The sequence below is a fragment of the Sorex araneus genome, chromosome 11 (genome assembly GCF_027595985.1).
Source record: "Sorex araneus isolate mSorAra2 chromosome 11, mSorAra2.pri, whole genome shotgun sequence".
Taxonomy (NCBI): domain Eukaryota; kingdom Metazoa; phylum Chordata; class Mammalia; order Eulipotyphla; family Soricidae; genus Sorex; species Sorex araneus.
Genome location: NC_073312.1, coordinates 32,570,884 through 32,597,819, shown reverse-complemented (window position 1 = coordinate 32,597,819; position 26,936 = coordinate 32,570,884). Strand labels below are relative to the sequence as shown.

The following is a 26,936-nucleotide window of genomic DNA, read 5'->3' as shown; positions in this document are numbered from 1 at the left end:
ACTGTTGCTAACATGAACAAACTAGACATATTTCTCATCACAGAGGTTGAATATGCAATGGAAACATAATGGAAACATAATGATTCTAAGAAACTGGAAGGATGTTCAGAGAAAACCTTCTTAAGAGAAGACTTTCAGGTTCTAGAAAGATAGTACAGCTGGTGGGGTTCTTAACTTGTTTTCAGCTGCACTCTATAAGGTTTCCTGCGCCCACCAGAAATGACCCCTGAGAACAGAGCCAAGAGTAAGCCTTGAGCACAGTCAAGTGTGACCCCAAGACCCCACGCCCCCAAACCCCCACACTCCCACTCTGCCATAAAAAATGCAATAAGTTTTCATGCATCTTTATCAGTTTGTCTGTTAACATTTTATCTTATTATTTACTTTAATCATTTGATTTGTTGTGTGTATAAATTTTTCTAAGCTGCTTAATGATAAGTTGCATATTTCATGGCCCTTTAGTCTACATAATCAGTGTGCCATTTCCAAGAAAAGAAATATTTTCCTATTTTAGCAATTATCAATTATAAATATCAATATCTCCATTGATACCTTTGTTTAATTCACTGCATGTGTAAAACTTGTGCTAACTGATCTTTCATAGAGTTTTTACATTTTTTGTTTTTTTGGCTTTTTGGGTCACACCTGGCAATACACAGGGGTTACTCCTGGATCATGAACTCAGGAATTACTCCTGGTCATGCTCGAGGGACCATATAGGATGCTGGGAATCGAACCCAGGTTGGCTGTGTGCAAGGCAAACACCCTACCCGTTGTGCTATCGCTCCAGCCCCTTACATTTTCTTTATTAGTATGAAATTAAATTTACATTCATATGTGTCATATTTTAATTTTAATTTAATCTTTATCATGTTCACTGTTTTTTTTAATTGACTTATGATGTCGGCATTTTTAAAGGAATTGAGTCCCCCATTTCATTTAAAAAATAGAATTTCCCTAATTTTGAGTTTAATAAATTTGTGCAATTAGATTGAGATTACATGTCCTTAGACACATCATATCTCTCTAAGTTTTTACTGCTGGATATATTTAATGTGAAACTATTTTTTGTTTGTTTCTGTTTCTGGGCCAAAGGGTATCTAACTTAGGTCTGTCCCGTACAAAGTCTTACCTTCTCAACTACTGTCTCTTTTTTTTCTTTTTGGGTCCCACCCAGCAATGCACAGAACTTACTCCTGGCTCATGCACTCAGGAATTACTCCTGGCGGTGTTCGGGGGACCATATGGGATGCTGGGAATCGAACCCGGGTCAGCTGCGTGCAAGGCAAATACCCTACCTGCTGTGCTATCACTCCAGCACTCTGCTGTACTATCTTACCAGCCCCATGTGCAATCATATTTTCAAAGAGTTAGCCCTTTTAAAGAAGAAGAAATGTAAAAAAAAATAAAATAAAAATCTATAAACAGTATTTATTAACTTTTACTATAAATTAAAATTACTGGAGTAGTTTTGCTTTTTTATCTTTTGTTTGGGAAGGCCACACCCAGTGGTGCTCAAGACTTAGGGATCCCTGGCCCTGTGTTCAGGGATCACTTCTGACTGGGCTCTGGGGACCTGAGTGCAGAGGACTGAACCTGGGTGGGCTGTATGCAATGGAAATATCCTAACCCTTTACTATCTTTCTGCCCCAAGTAGTTTTTTTTTTTAAATATCATGTCACCCTATAGGCTGGATAAAATTATTTGCCACCTACCATCTGATAAAGGGTTAATGTCCAAGATATATAAATCACTTGTACAACTTAACAAGAGAAAAAGCAATCAGCCTTATCAAAATGTGAGGAAGAGAAACTTCCTCAAAGAAGACATACAGATAGTCAATAGTTATACGAAAAACTGTTCTGTAACTCTTATAATTAGGAAAATGCAAATCAAAACAACAATCAGATGTAATCCCACACCAGAGAGTTTGGCACACATAAAAAATAAGAACAAAAAAAAAAACCCAGTTCTTTTGTAACAACCAGTGTTTGTAACACTGTTTGTAACAACCAGTGTTACTGTGCATGTTGGAAGGAAGGAACCCTCATTTACTGCTGGTGTGAATGAATGTTCACTGGTTCAACCTCTTTGGGAAACAATATGAACACTCCTCAAAAAACTAAGAATTGGGGGCCAGAGTGGTAGTACAGCAGGTAGGGCATTTGCCTTGCAAGCAGCAGACCAAGGTTTGGTCCTTGGCGTCCCATATGGTCTCGTGAACATCGCTAGGAGTAATTTCTGAGTGCAGATCCAGAAGTAACCCCCGAGCATCAACGAGTGTGACCCAAAAAGCAAAAAAAAAAAAAAAAACCAAAACCCAAAAAACAACAACAAAAAAAACCAACTGAGAATTGAGCTTCCATATATATGATCTAGCAATTCTATTGGCATCTATCCCAAGGAATCCAAATTTTACATATAAAAGAAATTTGTAGCACTATTCACAAAAGCCACAAAAATCTGGAAACAAACAACCCAAGTGTTCAAGAAAAGTAGGTTGAAAAAAAACCCGGCATATAGACAATGGAATACTACTTAACAATAAGAAAAGATACTGTCTTGTGGTTTGTTGCTATGTGACTGGATCTGGAGAGTACTGTATCACTGAATCCAAGTTCTAACCAGAAGACCAATTAACCAAATATTTGCATCTTGAAGACCAATATTTGAGAGACAAGGGTTGTGAGAAAAATTGATTTATTCAGGGGCTAGCAACCTAACAAGTTGGTGAACTTGTGCCCTCAAAAATCTTACTTTTGTGGGCTGGGGTTTGGGGATTTTAAAGGGCTGTTAGAGGAAGTGGGCAAAAGCAAAAAAGGGATATCTAGTCATACCGTGTTCTGCTGACCTCAGTGGTTAAATGAAGTCACTGGGACATGCTGACCTGTTCTTTGTAAATCTGAAGATAACAGCATTGTGCATTGTCAGCCCTTGGTGGGCTATGTAACCTCTTCCAGAATAAGACATCTGTTATTTGTCCTTTTCGTCTTATTTTTAGTTGTCTCCTAGTTTACAACTAATCAGCAGTTTATAGCAATGTCTCTTAACATTAAGGGAAAGGCAGAAGCAAGAGGTGAGAAAAAGATCAAAATTATATGGAGAGCAAGATGGAGTTCTGAGTGTCTGCTTAACTTTGGGTGGTCTCACTGTGATTTTGATTTGAATTTCCCTGACTCATTTTCCTGATGATGTTGAACATCATTTCATATCTATTAATAGCTATCAGTTAATCTTTGGGAAAATGTCTTCACCCATTTTTATTTAACAATTTTAGTTAATATCTTTTTGTTCTTGGGCCACACCCAGGGGTGCTCTAGGCTTACTCCTAGCTCTGCACTCAGGGATTACTACTTGTGGGCTTGGGGGACCATATGAGTTGCCAGGGATGGAACCCAGGTCAGCTGAGTGCCTTGCAAGTATACCTTATCACTATTCTATCTCTCTGCCCCCATATTTATTAATTATAATTGGATTTTTGTTGTTGTTGTTGTTGCATGCTACCCATGGCATATTCGATATGCCAAGAACAGTAACAATAATGCTCTATATTCCCCTGACCCTGAATGAGACAGGGATGAATGGAGACATTACTGGCACCTGTTCAAGCAAATTGATGAGTAACAGGATGACAGTGACAGTGACACTTGTTGTTGAGTGACAGTTGTTGTTGAGTAATATGAGACTCTTTATTCTGGGTACTAGATCCTATTAGATAAATGAATTGCAAATATTTTCTATCTTCTGATATTAACTTTTTAACTTTATTTATTTACTAAATCACTGTGAGATACACAGTTACAAAGTTGTTCATGATTGGGTTTTGGTCATACAGTGTTCAAACATCTGTCTCTTAACTTTTCCACTTTTGTCCTGGAAGTCATTTCCTCTTCTGAAAGACTTTGACATTAATGCACTGCTTACTGTACCCGTGACTTAGTCTTTTCTTAGTACCATCATTAATACTTGTAATAGGGCAAAAGAAATGGCACAAAAGGGATAGAATATGTGCTTTGTATTTGGAAGTACAGATTTAACCCTGGCACAGTTTGCTCCCCAAGCACCAAGCTGGGAGTAGCTCTTGCCCAGTACCACTAGAAGTGACCCACAAAAAGAAAAAGATAAAGGAGACCTGATGTTCTTTAAATGGATGCCTACTGCCCATAATGACTTTTTTTTACTGATTTGTTTTATTATTACTCACATATGGGTTATATTCATCCTTTTGTGTATAGGTATATTTATAAAACTGTTAAAAGTCTTGACAACAATGCTTCTTTGAGGCATTACTTCAGGAGCTGCAATGACAGTACAGCAGGTAGGATATTTCTCTGGCATGTGGCCAACCCATATTGGATCCCTGGCATCCCATTTGGTCCCCCAAGCAATGACAGGACTAATTCCTGAAACAAACAAACAAACAAACAAAAACATTACTCTATGTCCCACTTTTGTCCTTTTGTTGGTAAACTACCTTCACCCCCATGGAACCTAGGGGCATGAGATCTATTGCTAAACTGCATCAGCTCCCTAACTAATGCATCTTTAATTCCTTATAGTACAATTTCTTTGTCCCTTCTGAAATAATGACACCTTTGGGTCTCTCTGCCCCACCTCTATCTTCATTCTTTCTTCACGGGGTGATGTCACTCATGAGTCACATATTTCAATCATGATTCAGATAACTATTCAGTCTATGTCTTCAACATAAATCCTATCTCAAGGTACAATGCTTAACTATATTCTAGATAATCCTAATCTTTTACTTTTGGCAGCTATAACTCTCCTATGAATCAAAGACTCCCACCATCCCTTATCCAAACACTAATTTCTTCAAACAATATCGGTTTCATTCTCAAGAATGTACTAATTGCTAGTTCCTCCCTCTTTTTATCTGATCAATTATGGTGTCTAGTGATGTCTACTTCTAAAATAGTTTATTCCCACACAGTGGTCATAACTCCATTTTAATTCATTATCACAGGTGCTGGAATGATTTTAGCAGTCCCGTGTCTACCCTGATTCCACCTCCTTTCGGTCTTTGTATGCTAATGGAAAATGGAAGAGAAATGTGATGAAACACGATGCTAAACACCAAAGATCACTTTCAATAAGATGAAATGGATGAGAGAATGTCTTTAAAAAAAAAAAAACCTGGGGCAATCGCGGAGTTGCAGATGACTGTCATAAAGTCGACAGGTGACCAATTACAAAGGAAAAGACATCCTATAGTCTACTCCCACAAATTACGTCAGGTGAATTTTTTGCTAAGCTAAGCCATCTCGGAGCTCAGCAAAGGAGGAACTGTCATGCTCGGAGCCAACCAGCCTCCCACATCCAGAGGGCGAATCCCAGATCGGCCGCTCGAGTGTCGCGGGAGCGGGTCTCTCTAGCTCCCGTCTCTATGGTTCGAGGAATCGCCGGATCCGAGCTTGACCAGTTCGGCTTCTGCGCGTGCGCGAGCCCCGGCTCGTGCCCTCCCTCCCGCGACTGTCCGAGCCCTCGGGTGGGAGGGGTGGGTTCTGGAACGGTGCGGCGGCGGCGGCGGCCGCGACCCTCGCTCTCGGGGCAATTCCCGGGCCCGGCCTGCACGGGGGAGCCTTCGCCGCCTCCTAGGGCGGCACTCACCCCGGCCGCAAATGGTGGGTCCGGAGGATGGCGGAGCCTGCTCGGGAAGAAACCCCAAGTTGCTCCCTATGCCGGCGCCCGAGCCGGTGGGCCAGGACGGGAAGATGATCCGGGCCACCGGTGGGTTTGGCCGAGGCGCTGGCGCCGTGGAGCCGCCGGAGCTGGAAGAGGACGACGAGGAGGAGGACGACGAGGACGACGACTATGAGGTGGAGGAGGAGGAGGAGGAGACGCCGCCTCAGCAGCTCCTTCGGCATTACCTCGCGGCGGCCGGGGGGCAGCTGGAGCCGGGACTGTGCTCCTGTCCGTTCCCGGGCGGCCAGAAGACCCCCGGCTCGCCGCCCTCCGCAGCCCCGCGCTCCGCTGCCAGCTCGCCGGGGTCGGGCACCGGCGAGCGTCGCGACGGGGAATCGGCGGATGCCGGCGCGCCGCGGCAAGGCATGACCAACGGGGACTCGGGCTTCCTGCCGGGCCGAGACTGTCGCGACCTGGAGGAGGCTCGCGGGCTGGCGGGCGACCGGGAGCTGCAGCCCCGCCACCGCCGCCTCCTGCCCGGGCCTGGCGAGGTGGGCGAGGTGGGCGCGGAGCGCGCGGGCAGCGCGGCCAGTGACTGGGCCGCCCCGCTCGAGGACCCTCTGCGGAGCTGCTGCCTGGCGTCGGCCGACGACGCGGACAGCGCGGGCAGCGGCTCGGCGGGCAGCCCGGCCAGCAGCAGCGAGGACTTGGAGCGGCCGGCTGCCGCCGCCGCGGACTCCGGGGAGGGCGCGCCGCCCGCCGCCTCGGCCCCGAGGACTACAGGGGGCGGGGGCGCCGAGCCGCGTCTGGCCCTGGCCGAGGTGCGCTGGAACTCTCGGAACACGTTCGAGGTGAGCCGCCGGCGGAGCTCCGGCGACCACCCGGTGCCCCTCGGGGCCGAGCCGCCCGCGTCCTCGCCCACCGCCGAGCCGGCGGGGACCTCGTCGCGCGCTCGACGGAGCGGTGGCCTCGCGGACTTCTTCGCCAGGTACGGCGCGGGCTGCGGGGGGGCCGGGGACCGGGGTGGGCTTCGCTTGCGTTCACGGACTTGGATTTGTCACCAGGCACAGAACAGGGTCTGCATTGTGTTGTCTGCGGAAGACGGGAGCCCGGCTGCGGGGAGCGATCCTTTCTCTTCCACCGTAGCCGGAGGCCCTTACCTGCCGTCCGCACCTGGTTTCTGTGTATTTAGGTCCTGCCAGCCGGCTAGTGCCCAGTCTGCACTCTTCCGGGAAAGCCGGGCACCCTTCCCAATCGCTGGTTTTCTCATTGTGCGGCAGGGATTGGGGTGAGGGGTGGGGGCGGCGGCCTGTGTGTAGGGGTGTGGTTGTGAAAGAGAAATCTTTTTGCAGAGCTGTCTGCCTGGAGTCAGAAAGCCCTCAAGGACTTTGGGAATTCTTTGAAATTAGAAGTGGTTGTGTGTTTCCTGGTGCTTAACCGTTTCAGTGACCTTTATGAAATACAGCCAGTTTGGTGTTAAGAATTCGAAAATTCGATCCCAACCTTTTAAGCCAAAATTACTAGCAATATAGATTTAAAACAAACAAACAAAGCAGAACAACCCCCACCCCTCTACTTTTGCCAGATAGACCTCTACTTATTTCAACAACTTTTACTTTTTTTTTTTTTAATATTTGTCATGTCACTTGGTATTATGCTGTTTATGGTACTGGCCTTTGCAGATTTCAGAAGGCCTGATAGTGACAAGTAGTGAGAAATACTCAACTAAGTGCACATTAATGAAAAAGCAATTTCTCTTGAGTCAGATTTTGACATAAAAATCTCTGGTCGAATAGGAAAGTATTCCCAACTCGCAAAACTCTGCCCTGTTCGAGGAAGTTGACCAAAGTTTGGGAAAAAAGAAGAAAGGAAAGAAACAAATTCCATAGCTCAAGTTTCAGAGGATTATACTATTTATTAGTATAAATAGTTGTAGTGTATAGGTACACTTTTCTGGTTGTAGTTAAATAATTTCTTTTTCTTCTTTTTTTTTCTGCTTGTAAAATTATTGTTAAATTGTAGACTTTGACCTGAGATTGGGAAATTCTAGCTTTTTGTTACTCATAGGACAAAATATATGGTAGTAAGGTCTGCATTTGTACTTATAGTTTCAAAAATATATACTTAAAGATTGTAGTGACAATATTTTAAAAGAGCTCAAGGTGAATCAAAGTTATCCATTTATGATCCTTTGTGGCCTTGACCAGTAAAGGTCATTGTCTATATTTTGGTTGCTTTGAAGTCAGGTTTCAGGCAGTCTAGACTTTGAAGGGGCTATTACTGACCCAACCAGCATTTCAACAGTGCTTGCTCAGTGGCTCAGTGGAATAGAGATGATTTGGACACTGATTTGGAAATGGCATACAGGCTAGTGGGGATTAAATTAGAAGATAAATACATACATGCACATTGAGATTAATAAGCAGTAACAGCAAGTCTATTTTAAAAGGTTTTCATATTAGCAATAGGTAAACATCTTGTTCCTTAACTTGTATGCTAATAGGATTTCAATTAATATGACATTCATATGGTGAACAATTACATTTATCAGAATACTGATAAAACTAGGCATCTTGAAGCTAACCTCTCCAAGATTCAGTTTTTTTTTTTTTTTTTTTTTTTTGCTTTTTGGGTCACACCTGGCATTGCACAGGGGTTCCTCCTGGCTCTGCACTCAGGAATTACTCCTGGTGGTGCTCAGGGGACCATATGGAATGCTGGGATCTGAACCCGGGTCAGCCACATGCAAGGCAAACGCCCTACCCACTGTACTCTCTCTCCAGCCCCTCCAAGACTCAGTTTTCTTGAGATCAGAATGTTCAAAAATATAGTTGTCATTGCTTCTTCATATAGCTTTCTTGGGAAATGGCAGCGTGAGACAGGCAATTTTTATCTTAGCATTCAGCCAAAACTTCTATTATGAAGCATTTTTTTTTCTTTTGAATTTTTGGGTCATACCTGAACTCCCATCTTTCACGTGTTGCTCCTTGCAGTGCTAAGGGGACCATGAGGTAGGGAGTATCAAACCCAGGACTCCTGCATACAAAACATGCTCTCTAGCCCTCTGATCTATCTCTCTAGCTTCTAAGCTACGTCTTCAGATTCTGAATATTTTAAAAGCAAAGACTGTGAGGTAGTATCTGAATCTGCCATACTCATTTGTTGGTTTAAAGAACCCTACATAGGGGGTATTAAATTGGCATATTTTGTGGACTCTTTATTTTTCACTAGGTACTATATGTTTGAACAAATATTCCTTCCATTCTCAGGCATAATTATTAGACATTTCCCTTGTCCTAGCTACCTAAGAGGTCTTTTTCTTAACTCTTGTCATAATTTCTGTAGTTCATTTTGAGGGCTTCCACTGAGAATGGTTTGTTTTAGAATATTCTTTTTAGAATGTATTCTTCCACTTCATTTTGTTGTTGCTCTTTTGTTCTGCTTTTTGGTTATACCTGGCAATGTTTGAGGGGCATTGTGATGCAGGGAATTGAACCCCTGGACCTCCTTGCATGCAGAGCACGTACTTCAGCCTGTTGGAATATCTCTCAGCTCTCCTTGTCCCTCTACCGATTATCTTTCTTCTTCTTCTTTTTTTTTGGGGGGGGGGGTCACACCCGGCGATGCAGGGGTTACTCCTGACTCATGCACTCAGGAATTAGCCTTGGCGGTGCTCAGGGTATGCTGAGCACCCATTCCCATATGGGATGCTGGAAATCGAACCCGGGTTGGCGTGTGCAAGGCAAACACCCTACCCGCTGTGCTATTGCTCCAGTCCCTCTACCCACTACCTTTATTCTCAATCATTTTTTTCTTGTTTTTGATTTTGGGTCACATCAGGCAAAACTCAGGGATTCTTCCTGGCTCTTTGCTCAGAAATTATTCCTATTGGGCTCATAGGACCACCAGACCTGGGTTTGCCATGTGCAAAGAAAGTGCTCTACCCACTTTATTATCTCTCCAGCCTCCAGTTCATTTTTTGATGAGGAAAATGGAATGAAAGACCTTGGATTGATAAGAAACTAGGAATTTAAATTTCCACTCTAGGTTTGTAATTAGTTATTTGTTTACTTTTGATTCTTTTCTACATTTTTCCACTTTCTTACTTTGCTGAATAGAAGATACTTTTATTTTTAAACTTAATTTTTAATTTTTTAGTTTTATTTTTTTAAATTTAGTTTTTAATTGAACACAGTGAGATTCACAGTTACAGAGTTGCTCATGATTGGGTTTCCATCAAACAGTGTTCCAGCACCTGTCACTTTACCAGTGTGTATTTCCCACTCAGTAGGGGCCAGAGCTACAGAATAGCAGGTAGGGGCGTTTGTTTGCCTTTATATGGCCTACCCAGGTTTGATTCCCAGCGTTCTATGATTCCTGGAGCACCGCCAATGGTGATTCCTGAGTGCAGAGCCAGGATTAACCCCTGAGCATCTTCAGGTATGCCCCCAAAACAAACACAACTTGAACTGAATATCAGATACTAACAAAAGGAAGTATTTTATACCAATTTATATATTTACTACAGAGTTGTTTTCAGCTCAGACAGACCATTGACAGGAAAACTTTGTTGAACAGAGTAGAAGTTATGCAGAAAACAATGGGATTTAGTCCAGCATGGAGTTCCCTTTTTTTCCCAAATTAATGAGGTAAATGCTGTTTCAATCCTTATTGGGATCTTGTTTCAGTTCTTTGAACTCTATGTGTTTATGATAATCTGAAGTAGGAACCCCAAAAGTAATATACTTTCTGATTCTTGGCCGTTACCTTTCTTTAACTGTTTTGAAATGGTAGGAGGATACCATTATACCCACTGTCAACACAGCCATGAGGAGGTGAAAAAAGAAAAATTTCTTGTTTCCAGACTTTTGATCTTTTAAGAATATTATTCTTGGGTTAAGAGTAATGCCATGCACATCGCCAACCTTGATTTGATCATGGGTATTGCAAATGTTCCCTGAGCACAGGGCCAGGAGTAAGTCCTGAGCACTACCAGGGAGTGATCTCATAGTTTCCTGCTGTTAGGCAGGTGCATTTTCCACCCAGCCGTCTCTGAGCACTTTTCTAGTTTCTTTTTTTGTTTGTTTTTTAGGCTATAGCTGGTGATGCTCAGAGCATAATCTTGTGTCTGTGCTCATGAATCATTCCTGGCACCTCTCAGGGAACTGACCATATGTGATGCCAGGGATCAAATCCAGGTCAATGGTATACAAAACAAGTTTCTTATCTGTTGTACTATCTATCAGTTCCCCTTCTCCCACCTGTTTTTGTTTGCTTGATTTTTGGCCACACCTGGCATTGCTCAAGGATTACTCGTGGATTTGCAGCCAGTCAATCCTGGTGATACTCAGGGAACCATCTGGGATGCTGGGAATTGAACTCAGGTAGCCACTTGCAAAGCAAGTTACCTCACTTGCTACACTAACTCTCCAGCCCTTCTCTGACCCCATTTAAATATTTTTTCCAATAATTATTTTTTTCTTCCTTTCTGTTCTTTGTTGTTGATGCCCAAGAGTTGCAAAGCTCATGCTTGGTTGTGCTTGCACACTTGGTTGCAGTGCTCACACAGTTGCAGTGTTCACTAGGGGTCACACTTGTTATGTTGGCACAGTGCTCATCATGGGGTGCACTCATGACTGTGGTGCTTCTGGAGATTGATTACAGTCTTGGTTTGGTGCTCACACTCTTTGTTGTAGTCCTTGCACACTTAGTGCCATGATTATGGGAAATCATACCCTTCAGTTGCAGTGCTTGCGCAAGCTTATTTTCAGTGTGTCAGAGTTTGCTTGTAGTACCAGGGATCCCAAAAGGCAGTGGCTCCTTGGTTGTACTCAGAATGTGGGGTGGTGTTTGTGATTGAACTTTGCAACGTTGAATCTGCAAAGCATGCAGTCTGCCAATTGAGATATCTTGGGGTCCTTTAAAAATGTTTTTTAGGGGTCGAAGTGACAATACATCAGGTATGTTGTTTGCCTTGCACTCAGCTGACCCAGATTCTACCCGCAGTATCCCATAAGGTCCTCTGAGTACTGTCAGGAATAGTTCCTGAGTGCAGAACCAGGAGTGACCCCTGAGCATCACTGCTGTGGCCCCCCAAAAGAGCAAACAAAAAAAGCTTTTCATTTAGAATAGTGCTAGATTTACCAAAACTTGTAAAGTTGGTACAGAGCTTTTGTATTCTCCTAATCCACTTCCTCATCAGTTAATATCATTTGATTGTGGTATAGTTTCCACATCTAAGAAGCATCTTACCTTAAAAAGATTTATGAAAAATTATTGAACCTGTGCCTCCAGCCCATTCAACTATCTTTGCGCTCATTTCCATGAATTGCTGAAGTTTACAAACAAGACTGAAGTGGAACTGCATTGACTTGAGAGATAAGATACTTGACTTTTTTTGGGGGGAGGGGCGGGGAGCTGGAGCAGTAGCACAGTGGTTGGGTGGGGGGAGGGCGTTTGCAGCGGCAGACTAGGGTTTGATTCCCAGCATCCCATATGGTCCCCCAAGCACCACCAGGAGTAATTCCTGAGTGCAGAGCTAGGAGTAACTAACCCCTGTACATCGCCAGGTGTGACCCAAAAAGAAAAAAAGATACTTGACTTTTTGTGTGATTTTTTTTTTTCTATTAATACGTGACACTGCAGTTTGTGTTAAGCCACACACATGCGCGTGCACATACAGACACACATATGTGAGTCACCAAAATCAAATTTGAGGCTAGTGTCATCATTTGTAAAATTAGTAGATTAAAGTTCCTTTCAGGTCTACTATATTATGTTATTGTGTTAACTGATTTTTCTTGTGTGCTCTGTAAGCAATTCAAGTATTTGCTAGCTAAATATTACAAATGTGGATTTAAGTGGATGCTTTAAAATACAAGGATGTTTTTCATATTTAAACTGAAGTTGTCAAGGAGAGAGAATAGCCCCTTTCCCTCTAAATTCTACTTTGAATTTCTTTCAGTAAAAGTCTAACTGTCCTTCAGAGTAATCATGATAATTGTCAGTGATCCTTACTCAGTTTCTCATACTTAGATGGTACAGAACAGCATCTCATAATTTATTTTCTTTAGCAAATTCTGGATTTTTTTTGTTTCTTATGTCTTTGGAGTAGGGGAGGGAAATGGTATTGTTGGGAAGATGTAAATGGCACTGAGGATAAGGAGGAGAGAGGGGGAAGAAGAGAAAAAAAATCTAGTTAATCAGTAAACTGTAGTTTAGGACTTTAACTTCTAGATTATGAGCTACTTCCAAAAGACTGCTCATGTTCTACCTTGGTAAATTTATAGTCTAGTGCAATAATAGTTCTTAGATTTACTTATACTTAAGAATTACCTATGTGTACATTATAGAAAGTCAGATTCTCCAGCATCCATAACTCCTGCTTACTCAATTTCAGGGGATTTGAAACCTTCACACTTGAGGATAATAAAATGCTAGATGTACTTGCTTATTGACTGTGCAGTTCTGGACAAGTTATTTTGTCTTTCTGGATCTTAAGTAACTCATTCTTAAAATATAATGGTGTTTAGCTCATGGGATTGTCATGAGGGACAAAGAGATAATAATCTAATAGCCTTGTATTCCTTTGACAGGATGGATTCAAATGTTATTATTGGATTATGATGTTATTCAAATAAAAAAATGAGGATTCAAATGTTATTATTCAAGCTAAGTCAAGACTATTGCGATCTCCCCCAACCTCATATAAAAAATTCACTGGTTTAAAGAAAGGAAGATAAATGAATTAGTTGGCTTTTGAGCTACATCCAATGGTGCTTAGGACCTTCTCTCAACTTTGTGTTCAGGGGTCACTCTTGGTGGTGTTCAGCGAACCATGATTTCTTTCTTTGGCCAAACTGTCAGTACAGTTTTTCTCTCTTGCCAAACTGTACTTTGTGTACTGCATGAAGAAATCCTTCATAATTTGTGTAATATTTTTTAATTTTGTTGTTATTTATTTTTCTTTCCATCCTCCTTTCTTTTCTTGCTGTTATGGATGATGTCCCATTGACAGGAATTGTACACACCTGACTGTGATACTCATACATTTAGGCAAGGTGCTTTGTGGGAGGGGTGTAGCACACATCAGGTTTTGGTACTCACACATTCGGTGAGTTGCTCACTAGTGCTCTTCTGTGTAGTATATTTTTAAATGTGTATTTCGTATTAAAACGAACTCTGATTTATTGTTGATGGTGTGTTTCTGAAAACCTTGAAGTAAATCTGAAAAGGTGCCTAAGTGAGGAATATTAAGAAAGATTTTTTTAATTGTATTTTTTATTATTTTAAGTGATTTAATAATAGCAATAGCCATTTTTAAATTAAGTTTATGAAATACTTAACTTGTCTCATTCATACATTTCATATTTAGTATATTGTGATAGGAAAACTTTGGGGGGAGTAGAAACATTTGGAGATTTTGAGATGATACATCTGTTAACGATCTCTAAATGTCTACAAAAAGGGAAAAATAGTCCTAGAGGCAGCTTGTTTTCCCTAAGGATCTCAGTAAGCTACACTAAGAGTTGTCCACAGGTAGTTCAGATTGATAATAGCTTGGACCCCTACTAGTACTACAGTAAAATTAATGTGGGTGGTAGAGTCTAGTAGGGAATCTGGGGTCTCAGACATAGAGTGCAAGGCATGCATTCTGCCTCTGTCACATCTCTGGCCTTTTTTGTTTGGTTTATTTTGGGGGGCACACCAGGTGGGCAGGCCTCAGGGGACCTTAAGTGATACTGGTTATTTGAACCTGGGTTAACTGCTTGGAAGACAAATTGTCTTCCTGCTGTTACTATCCAGCCTTAAGAGAATAATTTTTTTTTTTTTTTGAGAGGGTGTGTCACACACACCTGGTAGTACTGGGGCCGAGGGCTACACCTTGTGAGATGTTCTAGGTTGCTCCTGGCAGTCAACCCTTCCACATCCACATTCTGCAGTCTTTAGATCCAGTCTTTTCTTAGAACCATCTCCTTGACTCTTACCACAGTAAATATCCCTCACCTATCCAACCCCAGTGCTGGAGATTGACTTTAGGATTTAGGGCCTCACACATAGGGAGCAAGTGCTTTAAGCACTGAATCACATCCTGGACCAACTGTACTAATCCTTAAACTTTGTTGTTTAAAATTACCTGAAGGGATTTGTGAAAATTGCATATTCCTTGAGATGTCACCTTCCCTCCACTCTCTGATGCTTCACATACAATATTTAACCAGGAACTCTCAGGGAATTCTGATGCAGATGCTTCTCTGACAGTAATTACCAAAATAATTTTTGACAGTTCTTCTCAGATCATAACCTAAAGTATAAATTACATTTATGTTGGGGATTAATGTGGGGTTGGAATTACGTGCATGGGAAACCATCATTAGTAGTACTGTAAATCATAGAACTTCAATCAATAAGAAATAAATAAAACAGGAAGACCCCATTTTAATAATATTGACAGCAATTTATAGTTGTCTTTGCTTTATCATATAAATATGATAATATTTATCATATTTAGGTATTAATGTGTTGAACAAAAATAGTAGAAATATAAATGTAAAATTATTTTGCTAACTTTTACTAGCTTGAGGAATCATTTCCGCATAATATAACCTTTGCTTTCTTTTTGTAAGTGAGAAGGGTTTTAAGCTTAGATTTGGCGGTGTTTGGATAGCTGTGATTGCCTTTTCTCGACAGACCTTTAACTTACAAAACTTTACACAAGTCTCCTTATTGTGGAGTCATAACTTTTTGCCTATTCTTATTTGTAAAATACAGAAGGGTGTTAATTTTCCTTTTTTCTGCTGCTAATTACAATTTTGTGAGTGTCTTTTAGAAATCCTGCACATAGCACATGGTTTATTCCCCTCCAGAATTTGCTATTTCAGCCTTTCTTGCACTTTTTTATTTCTGTGGCTAAAAGAAAAAAAAAAAAAGAGTGAAAGCCATGTGACTGTCTGGGTTTGCAGCAAGCCTTTTCCTGCAATTAAGAGAAGTTTACCTTTGGAAACCAAAGCTACAAGTTACATTCCTACTTACAGTTTGAGAGTGAACTTGGTAATGTGTTTAAATAACCTTTGAATCTAACTTTACAGTTTCTTTTTAACTTGATTTTTATTTTAGATATATTTCTTGGTTAAAAAAACATTTTCATCTGCTTTTCTCTAACCCCAAACAGATGAAAACATTTTAAGTTTAGAACCAAACATGGTAACTTTAAAATACAATTATGTGCTATGTTCTTTTTCTCTCCAATACTGTAACGTGTTATCAGCCATCATACATACACTTGAATTACTTAGAATTTCCAAATCCGGTTTATGTTAGGTTTTTTGTTTGTTTCTTTGTTTTTGGGTCACCCACCCCATGATGCTCAGAAGTTACTCCTGGCTCTGTACTCAGGAATTACTCCTGGCGGTGCTCAGGGGACCATGTGGGGTGCCAGGGATTGAACCTGAGTCTGCCCCGTGCAAAGTAAGTGCTCTGTCGTCCATGCTATGGCTCCAGCCCCAAATATTAGGTTGTTTGTTGTCACCTCAGGCTAACTTGGGGAAGTATTTTTTGTTGTATCAAAATTTACAAGTAAAATTTTTTTCTTTGTTAGTAAAACAAAAATTCTCACATCTTCTTTTGAAAAGCCAGGTATGGATTATAAACTAAAACTAAATATTTGTTTTCATACCATCCCGGTTAGAAATAATAAGATAGAGAAAATATCTTATCCTTTGATCTAGGATAAGCTATTAGAGAACAACTTTAGAGAACAAGGTTGAAATTTATATAAAGAAAAATCATTGGAAAAAATGTTACATCGAAATGAGCTTTGTGTCCTATATTTTGAGGTGTGGGCTTCAGAGCATTGTTACAGAAAATCTCTCTCTCTCTTTTTTTTTTTCCTACTCTGCTTACCTTGGTGCCTTTGTGGTTGTTTCTGGAAACAGTTCTTTAAAGATACCTGCTATGCCTTCCTCTTTTTAAAACATTCATTGTAATGAATTTTTCGTGTGTGTTGTGCTAGGAATCTGACCTAAGGCATGGCTTTATCGCTGAGCCACATCTAGGTCTCTGCCTCTCTTAACTTCCCTAATGTCCCTATTCCTGCACGGCCACTTAACAGGCTGTATCCTGCCACTGAAATGTTTTTAATGTAAGCCCCAAGAAAGGTGTAGAAAAATATTTTATTTATAAACCTAAGAGCAGTAAATCATTCATCAGTGGTTAGTATTTAAGAAGTAGGAAAATAAGAAGTAGCGCTAGAGAAAAAATTGGGGGATGGATGGGAACTTAGAGTAGATGATCCTTGAATTCTTGGATTTTGTTTGGATTGAAACAAGGCTGAGAATAGTATAGGCACACAATTGCATGTGCAATTATTGTATTTTATATTTTGGAGGGGCAGAAACTGGGCTATACTAGAGATGCAGAGGGGTTGTTCTTGGCTCTGTCCTCAGCAGTAAGCCCTGATAGTGCTCAGGGGCCCATATGTGGTTGTGGGGATTTGAAGCAGGGTTGCAGTTGCTACAGACAAGGATTGTCTCTTTTGTCACTGGAGAACTGCTGGGCTTTTGGAAACTGCAGACAGATACTCATTAGTTTCTAGATTGTCCTTAGAGCAGGTGAGATAAATTATTTAAAATTCATGCAAAAAGGGTTGGGCTAAATCATGGTGTTTGTGTTACTGGGTAAGGAAATTTGATTCCATGAGGGGTGGTGGTACATAGGACCTTTGATGTTTTAAAAGAAATAGGAAGGAGGTCTGAGCCATAACCAGCTGTGTTCAGGACTTACTCCTGGCTCTGTGCCTGAGGATCACACTTGTAGTACTTGGGATCATATATGGTGCTGGGGATCGAACCTGGGTCTCCTGTGTGCAAGGTAAGTGCTTTCCCTGTGCTATCTTTCCAGACCTTGATTTTTTTTTTTTTAAAGTAAGGACAATTGCTTAGAATTGTGTTTTAGAACATTGACTCTTATAGCAGTGTGACAGATAATTTGGAATCAGAGAAACTGCATACAAGTGTATCTGGCATATATTTGTAATTTGAATGGTGTCTCTATCAGAATATATCCAGAGTATGTAAATATCATTAATTTTTTTCCCTATCAGAAGCGATAGATAACAAGTTGAGTGAGATGTGCTTTTTATAATAAGCTTTTTATGAATGTTTAATGAAGGCAAAACACTGAATCTGATTTTTATTTTGAGAAAAAAAATGATATGAAAATAGAAAGTCACATAGAACATGTTTTCTGTAATGAATTCTGAAGAATAGTACAGCGAGTAGGGCACTTCCCTTGGGCATAGCCGACCTGGGTTCAATCCCTGGCACCACATATGTTCCCCTGAGTCCTGCCAGGAGAAATCCCTGAGCACAAAACTAGGGGTAAGTTCTGAGCACTACCAGGTGTGGCCCCAAAGCAGCCACAGTAAGAAAACAAAACAAAAAAGAAGAAACAAAAGAGCACATATATTTAGAAGGAAAAAAATGAAGACTGAGAAAAATCGCCAGGGAAAGGTATTGATTTCACCAACATCAAAAAGTGGTTAGAAATACATGGAGAAATGACTCTGTTAGGGCCTGCGTCTTGGTCCCCTGACGTCCAGACTGTATGAAATACATTTCTGTTTATAAGCCACCAAATCTGAGATATTTTGTTATAACAACTTGAACAAATCAAGACAACAAACTTCGAAGGTAAAAGGCATTTTCCTCATTCTCTAGCTGCCTAAACTCAAACTTTGATTTGTGAGTATAAATAAACATATCAATATGGATACAACAATGAAGTAAAAGTGCACAATCAGATGTAGTGGTAACACAGTAAGAGTTTTCTTATTATGCAGAAGATAACAACTAAATATGTTTTCAAAATTGTTTTGAAAGCAAAATTTCCTTTCTTTGACATTCCATATTGATTTTAGACTCAGTTTGCCTATGTTTGCAAATAGTCCTTGTTAATTAACTTTGGGAGATGATAGCTTTACTGTGTTAAATCTTCTATTGAACATAGTTGGTCATGCCATTTATTGGCTTTATTTTTTTAATTTCATCAGAGTTTTATAGTTTTGAGCATACATATCCTGCTCATGTTTTGTTAGATTAGTAATTAAGTGCTTACTGTTTATTAGAACAATTATAAATGATGAGTTATTTTTTAAAAATTTAGGTTCTAATCATTGCTAATCTATTAAAATATTATGCTTTATTTTTGTTTGCTTATATCCTTAAGCTTACTGCAGTTAGTCCAGTAGTTTTGTTATGAAAGCTGTGGAATTGTTAATGTAATAATATTATTTGCAAATATTAGGAAATTTTGTATTCCCAGACTGATTTTTCTTGTTTTACAGCATTGGCTATGACTTTTTGTATAATCTCAAATAAAAGTGAGGCTAGTAAACATCCTGCCTTGTTTCTAATATCTAAAACAATTGGTCTTTCACATTAAGTATGGTGTTAGCTGTAGGCTTTTTGATAGGTATTCTTAATTAGAACTTCCAAAAAAATTTTTTTAAAGAGTGGATTTAATGTCAAATACATCTCATTTTCCTTTTGAGTATTGAATGAGCCTTATATTCCTGGGATAAAACCCACACAGTCTTGTTTTTCTTTTAATGAACTGTTACTTTTTAAAAAAAAATTTAGAAATGTCAGTTTTATTGATAATGATTTTTAAACCATACAACTCATTCATTTGTTGTGTACAATTAAGTAGTTTTAAATAATTTTTCATGTGTTTAACTTTTTATTAATAATTTTTAATTATAGTTTCGGTAACATGTTCACAATGGTATTAACATTTGTGGTTTTGATCTATAGTTAAATGCAACTCATTACTACCAAAGTATTCAATACCTTCTATCAATGTCCATATGTTGCTTCTTGTGTTTTATTATTATTTCTCTTGTGATTTTGGGTCCACACCTGGCAATGCTGTGAACTGTTTGGGGGACTCTGTGTCCTGAGTCTCAAACCTAGGACTCCACCCGTGTGTTGCGTTCCTCTTTATCATCTCCCTAACTATTCAGTGTATTTTTTATTTCATGAGATTATAAACCATCACCACAATCAATTTTTTTCTATCCCAGTTGTGACCCAAAGTTGTTGTGCTCTGTCTTGGTAGTGTTTGCTGCCCAGTGCATCACCACTCCCTTCTCTGCAACATTGTGCAGTCTCTGCTGCACCCCAGCCAGTTGTGTGCACATACCATAACTAAAGATGTATGAGCACCAAGTCTAAATGTGTATTCTTAAGTTTGTGAAAACTGCAGTGACACCTGACAAGCACTATAACCAGAATGTGCCTGAGCTCCACAAGTAAGAGTGCAGCTCTTGATGAGTACACTTGCAAGCACTACAGCTGAAGTACTATCCTAGCAAGCTGTGCTGCTGAGTGTGTGCGAGCATCACAAACAGATGTGTGATGCTGCACCACAAATATTTGTGCAATCCCTGGTCATTGTACTTCAGTCCTTTGGATCATCTCCCTGCCCTTAACAACAAAGGGAAGAAAAGGGAGAAAAGTTTTCTTTAAAAAAAAAAAAATAGCTTAATTCTTAGTGACTAGAATATTTTGCTTATATTCTGTTACCTGTTACTGATCTTGTTCTTGTTTTATTTATTTATTTATTTATTTATTTATTTATTTATTTATTTTATTTTCGGGTCACACCCAGCGATGCACAGGGCTTACTCCTGGCTCTATACTCAGGAATTACTCCTGGCGGTGCTGGGGGACCATATGGGATGCTGGGAATCGAATCCGGTCAGCCGAGTGCAAGGCAAACGCCCTACCCGCTGTGCTATCGCTCCAGCCCCTCTTGTTCTTGTTTTAGACGTATTTTTATATATTCTTCCTCTTCTGACAGTTTCTATCTTTCCCTCTGAATGCCTACTATATTGACTTAAGGCCATGGACATTTCCTTTATGATATACCCTATATATGGTATCATAGGTATGCCATACAAATGCAATTTTAATGACTTTTAAGTTTTCCTCTTAACTATATTCTGTTTTGTTCTCTCACTACAACAGCGACAACAAAAATGATGTCTGTCAGCCAGGTACTGCATGAAACACATTTACTGTGAGAATTTAGACACATGGCTAGGGATATGGCATAATATAATCCTGTGGCATAATACATCCTTCACGTTCATTACACCTAGTATTTTATCTCTGGAACACACACACACAAAAATTAAAACTCCACATAACTTGTCACCTCACCGACATGAAAACAGGAGGAAGAAGAAACTTAATAGATAATATCGAAACACATTTGCTTATGTTAAATATGAAAGAGATTAGGGATCATTGTGAAGCCCTTCTATCTTAAATCATTCTATGGAGGGCAGTGAACAAGTAAGTGTAACTTGAAAGGAAAGGAAGTGTGCTGGAGGAGACCTGGCTTAAAGAAAATTGGTAAAGACATTTCTGTAGACAGCTATCCAAGAAAAATGTTTACGAATACTTTATTTACCTAAGACTGTTTATACAATTTGGGATGGCTTTGGACCACCCTCTGCTAGTCCATTTAGTAGGTTTATTGAATTGATGAAGAACCTGTGACCTGATTACTCTGTAAGGTTCCTGACCCCTCTACAATATTCTAGAAAAAGAATTGTATGCTGCTGACCTCGATTGAGTCCCCACCACCAAAGAGAGCTCCTAACTCTACCAGGTGTTGTCCCAGCCCCTCATATTCTTTACCCACCAATAGCTTTCACTTCAGCTTTGAAATGATAGTTTTTATGAAGAGTAAGTGGTACTGATTTGTGATTTTAGTTTCTAACAGTTACAACATCTGAAAATATGTTACAGGCTAGAATGAAAGACAGTGGGTAGGATGATTACCTGGCATGCAGTGGACCTTGTGGCCCCCTGATCGCCCGGAGTCAGCCCTGAGCACTGCCAGGTGTGGCCAAACTAAAAAAGGAAAATAGATTAAACAAATGCATATTAAATAAAATTCTCATTATTTTGTGACTTTTAGGATTTGTAATAATAGACAAGATCCAGAAGTAGCTGAAAAAGAAACTTCTTGAAATTAAAAAGGCCTGTTAACTGGCAAAAAAAAAGGGTATTAATAATATTATTTTCATATGTAGTCAGCTGAAAGTTTTTTTTTCCAAGGGAAAACTGATTGAGGTTTGGAAAGAATGTAAGTAATCTTCATGCCAGATCTTTAATCCAGAATACTCAAGAGTAGCCAAAATACTGTGTTTTAAAGAGACAGCATTACCACTTCCTTGAATTAATAATATAGACAATTGTAGCATTCCACAATCACTAGGTAATTTTTTTTTTTTTTAACTATCTCATGCTTTGGAAAACTTTTGATGTGTTTTAGCAGTAAGTATCTACTGAGACAGCTTGAATATCAGGTTTTGGTTTCTAATTTTTAAAAGACTTTACTCCTTTGATTGACATTTATTTCTTGTTTGGAAAATAAACCCTTTGAATGTGCAACACTATATAAGTGATGATTAGAATTTAGGAAATATAAAAAGATAAAATTGACAGACTGATGTTAACACTGGACAAAGCTGATTTTTTTCCCCCTCTAATGTTCATACTTTTGGCAGTAAAAAAATTCAGCATTTGGGCTGGGGTTTTAGCTCATTAGTATAGTACTTCATTTGTATATGTGGGCACTTGGTATTTATTCTCTGGCATTTGGGGGAAAAAGTTTCAAGATTAGATAGTTTCTGCAGTGTCAAATTCCATAGTCTGAAACACAATGGAAGTTACATGGCTTTATCTCAACTACATAAATGTTTTTCCAATTCTTTTATTTATTAACCGCCCTGGCCCCTTCCTTTATTTTTTGTTGCTGCAGTACACTGGAGCTTATATGTGGGGATTCACACCTGCAGAACTGAGGATTGCATTCATTTGGCAGTGTTGTGAGGTGATGGTGATTAAATTTGTGGCTCCACAAAGTAGGCATTCTGCCACTGAGTCATCACTGGCCTGGGGTTTTCCAATTATGTTTTACTTTGGGGGGAAGAAGGGAAGATGCCAAGAATTGAACTTGGGACTGCACAGAAGCAAGGTAAGTGCTCTCTTCTGAGCCATATCCTTGGCTCCAGTTTATCAATTTTTTTAAAAAAAATTTTTATTTTATAAGATAGCACCATAGCACTGTCTGTAGCACTGTTGTCCCGTTGTTCACTGATTTGCTTGGGTAGGCACCAGTAACATCTCCATTGTGAGAATAGTTGTTACTGTGTTTGGCATATAGAACACGCCACGGATAGCTTACCAGGCTCTGCCATGCGGGCGGGATACTCTCAGTAGCTTGCCAGACTCTCTGAGAGGGGCTGAGGAATCGAACCCAGGTTGGTCGAGTATAAAGCAAACGCCCTACCCGCTGTGCTATCACTCTAGTTCATTTTAATAAGGTAGTTCACAATATTTGATTCCATTTAGTATTCAAACACCAATCCCACCACCATTATATCTTCCCGCCACCATATTGGGATGTTTCTATCCCAAACCCCAATCCCTGTCCCAAAGTAGAACCGAAGTAATATATTTTGTATTGTTATGAAAAACCGCTGAAAATGCTACAAAAAAGTATCCATAGAGGAAAGAGTGTGAAGATTGTTTTATTTTGGCAGGGGCCATTAAGATGTTCTATAAGATATCACTAACATGTTGTTAAAGGTTAAGCCTTGTGAACTTTCGTATATATATCTGTAAATATGTATATATGTATTATATATATATTTCCCTCTATGATTGGTTGCCTACTACTTGAACCCCATCAAATGTGGTGAGATACTCTTGGAGTGTGGGTAGGCCACGCAGTGGCGTGGTCCTGGAGTAGATTCACTCGTGCGTGAGGCTTGGATGAACGTGTGAGGAGCAACCTTGAGCATGATTGCGGGTGGGTTCTGGAGGTTTTTGGCTGCCCGGGCTGGGTCCCTTGGGATGGGGAGGGCTCTCATCCGTCCCACTCTGGGGTGCCCCAAGTGAAACAGCTTGGCTCGGGGTCCAGTGCCATGGCTATGGCGAGCATCATGTTGTAGTCCCTTGTGGGAGAGAAGGCCATGCAATCAGCAGTTTGTCAGTTCTTAAAAGATCCAGGAGTTGGAGGTTTTGCTACCTTAGAACTCATGAGCATTGAAAAGAAATAAGAAAGAAAGGGGGTTAGGGGAGAAAAGAGAAAGAGAGTGGGGGGGAGAGAGAGAGAGAGAGAGAAAGAGAGAGAGAGAGAGAGAGAGAGGAGAGAGAGACCTGGCTAGCTTACATATAGTCATCACTGGCTCTATTTCTAGGGTTAGGGTTGGGATTTTAGCTCATTAGTAGAGTACTAATGGTACTCTGCTCGAATGGTGCTTCAAGCACTGCCAAGAGTGAGCCCTGAACAAGGCCAGGAATAAACTCTGCATTGAGCATTGCTATGTGTGGCTCCAAACTCTCTCCGAACCCCACCCCTCAAAGGGTCATGATTCAAATGATGTAAATAAGATTTGTCTCTTTTTAATAGAAAAGCTAACCACCATATTGTCTTTCCATTGTGTTTTTTTCAAGGTTTAATAAAGTGTTGATTCTCTTCTTAAGATTAACCGAGGAGCAGCCTGTTTGCAATGATGTTTTAATACAGTCTGCATATATTTAAAACAGTATTTATAAATTTTTGTTATGGTTGTATGCTTCTAGCTACATTAGATTTTTGTGTGGGTGTGTAAGAGATAGAGTATAACCTTAAAAGCCACTCCAGATTTTCTCAGTTGCATAAGAAATTAATCTGGAACTTTATTTAATGACCTTTCTTTAGCAATCACAAATATCTGTGGGTTCATATTTCTTTTATTGACATTTCTTATAGTAAACAAGATCTGTTAGATCTGTAAGTTGAATGTTTTGTTTTCTGTGATTCTAGTGAGGACTTAAACATTCTAAACTTACTATGATTGTAGCATTATACTATAACTTTGGAACTAGGGCTTTTATATTGTGGAGGTTATTTCTCTTTCTTTTTTTCCTTTTGTCCCTGACAATTACAGCAAGATTACTGAGTAACTCTTTCCTTTGAAAAACTTCCTGTTGTTTGGCTTAAAAGTTAATATTCCTTGATTTTATTTTAGAAGTCCAAACTAACACACACGTACTTCTTGGCAGACTTTTTGTGATGCAGGATAATTTCTAGGGCTTTATGAAAAGTTTCATACATACTTAGCATTTGACTGTGTGTAGAGATCTAATAGGTACAATAATTTATAGTTTAATTCTTTTCTAGTTTTTTCATGAGAGTAAATGATTCTCATCAAGTGAATAATTGGTAGTAATTATTGTAGGTAAAGGTCATAGATCAGGGGTGGGGAGCTTTTTATTCTGTCAAAGGCCATTTGGGAATTTATAACACCGTTCATAGGCAATCCAAAATGGGCGTATGGGCTGCGAGTGGCCGTCAGAAGCATATATGTCTGGCCTATCATCATGTACCACATGATTGTGCTGGTCTTATATGGCCTTCAGGCTTGATCTGATGTTCTCCACTCCTGGCACAGAGACTTAACCACTGCCATAGGCTCCTTGTAGAATTGCACTTGGAGAATTTTCTGGTACGTAGTTATTACTGTCTGTTGGTGTAATTGTATCTTAACATTTGCAGCCTTTTCATTTTACCACAACTTCTGAGTTCTCAGCACAGTAACATTTAAAGTCATGCTTCTCTGAATCATTTCTTCACTTAAAAAAAAATTCTTATGCCTCTGTATGTTACTCTGAGTTAATCTTATATGTAGTTCCACTTTTTTTGTTATTTTGGAATTAGTTGTTCTTTTTTTCTAGTTTTTCAAACTGAGGTTAGGATATTTGAGGTTTTTTCATGTTTCCAGATGTAAGCATAGTAATAAGCCTGTATTACTATGAACTTTTTTAGTACTGCTTTTGCTGTGACCCATAGTTTCTATTTGTGATACTCATTCTTATTTGTTTTGAGGGATTTATTTCTTCTTTGATTTCCTCATTGATTTAATACTTATTTAACAGTATGTTGTTCAGCTTTCAAATGTTGGCACTTTCCTCAAATTTTGTTTTATGGGTAATTTTTATCTTTGTGGTATCATAGGTCTGAGAAGATATTTTATATGATTTTCTGTTATCATGACCTTATTGGATACTCAATAATTATGCCCCAGTATATGTTCTACACTGGAGAATATGTATTTGCATTGGAGAAGAATATGTATTCAACTTTGGTGGTTGAGGTCCTGTACTACATATGTGTTAATTACAGTTCTCCCAATTTCTCATTTAGGTCAGCATTATTTTTAAGATTTTTTTCATGTTAATTGGTTCATTTTCTATGTGGAATAGTAATACATTTAGGTATTGACAAGTATATCACAGTTTGTTTCCTGTTCTTCTGTCAGTGGGATTTTTTAAAATTAAAACTTGTAGATTTTTCTTACTGAAAATTTAAGTTTATTAATAAAGACATATTTGTGATGAGAAATTCTTTAAAAGTAGTGTTGATGCTTATGTCACTGAAAAATTGCCTTTTAAAAATGTATTTTTATTGAAACACTGTGATTTACAAAGATGTTAATAATAGTTATTTCAGTATATAGTGCTACAATACCACCAGTGTGACTTGCCCTCCATCAATGTCCCTAGTTTTCCTCCTAACCCCAATCTGCCCTCGTAGGCACATAACAAATGTACTTCATATCACTTGCTCCAACAAAACTTAAATAGCAAATAGAATGATAAGAAAATAAATCAGTAAAAGCCAATTTATGATTGCTATTTGATCTTAACTTATGCAAATAAGGAACTTAAAACCATTTAATACAGTATAATAAAGTTGCCTATTCTCATTTTCAGAAGTAAGTTTTCAACTCTGGAATATATAATATATATGACATTAAATTTTATCTTGTGCTTGGATCTATTATGGCAATAATCATGTCTTAACCTGACATTAAAAAACTTAAAAACATTCTGTATTAATATATTTTGGAGCTTACATGAAATAGGTCGGGCCTACTGTGTAATTGTTCTTACCCCCACACTTCATTTAAACACTGTGGTTTACAAAGTTGTTCATGATGATTTGTTACAGGCACTCAGTATTCCAACACGAAACCCACTACCACTGTCACCTCTCCACCACCACTGTTTCCAATTTTCCCAACCACACCTCAAGTTCGCCCCTTGTAACAGGTTCACAGTAGTTTATTTTATATTGCTTATTATCAATAAGTTGCTATTGGAATGATCAAAAATATTTCCTTAGAAGAAAATTAGTGAAAATTGTTGTATCTCACCAGGGAGACAGTAAGT

The 26,936-nt window shown here is 39.5% G+C and overlaps 1 protein-coding gene across 2 annotated transcripts in view; it reads left to right on the top strand.

The window, feature by feature from the left end:
- The first annotated feature begins 5,501 nt into the window (after positions 1–5,501).
- Positions 5,502–26,936, top strand: part of TBC1D12 (TBC1 domain family member 12) — an 84,139-nt gene continuing 62,704 nt past the window's right edge. For both annotated transcript variants that reach the window (XM_055119155.1, XM_055119154.1), the window contains exon 1: positions 5,502–6,631. In XM_055119155.1, coding sequence (XP_054975130.1) covers positions 5,640–6,631 — 992 coding nt within the window. In that variant the 5' untranslated portion in view covers positions 5,502–5,639. The remainder of the gene's footprint in view (positions 6,632–26,936) is intronic.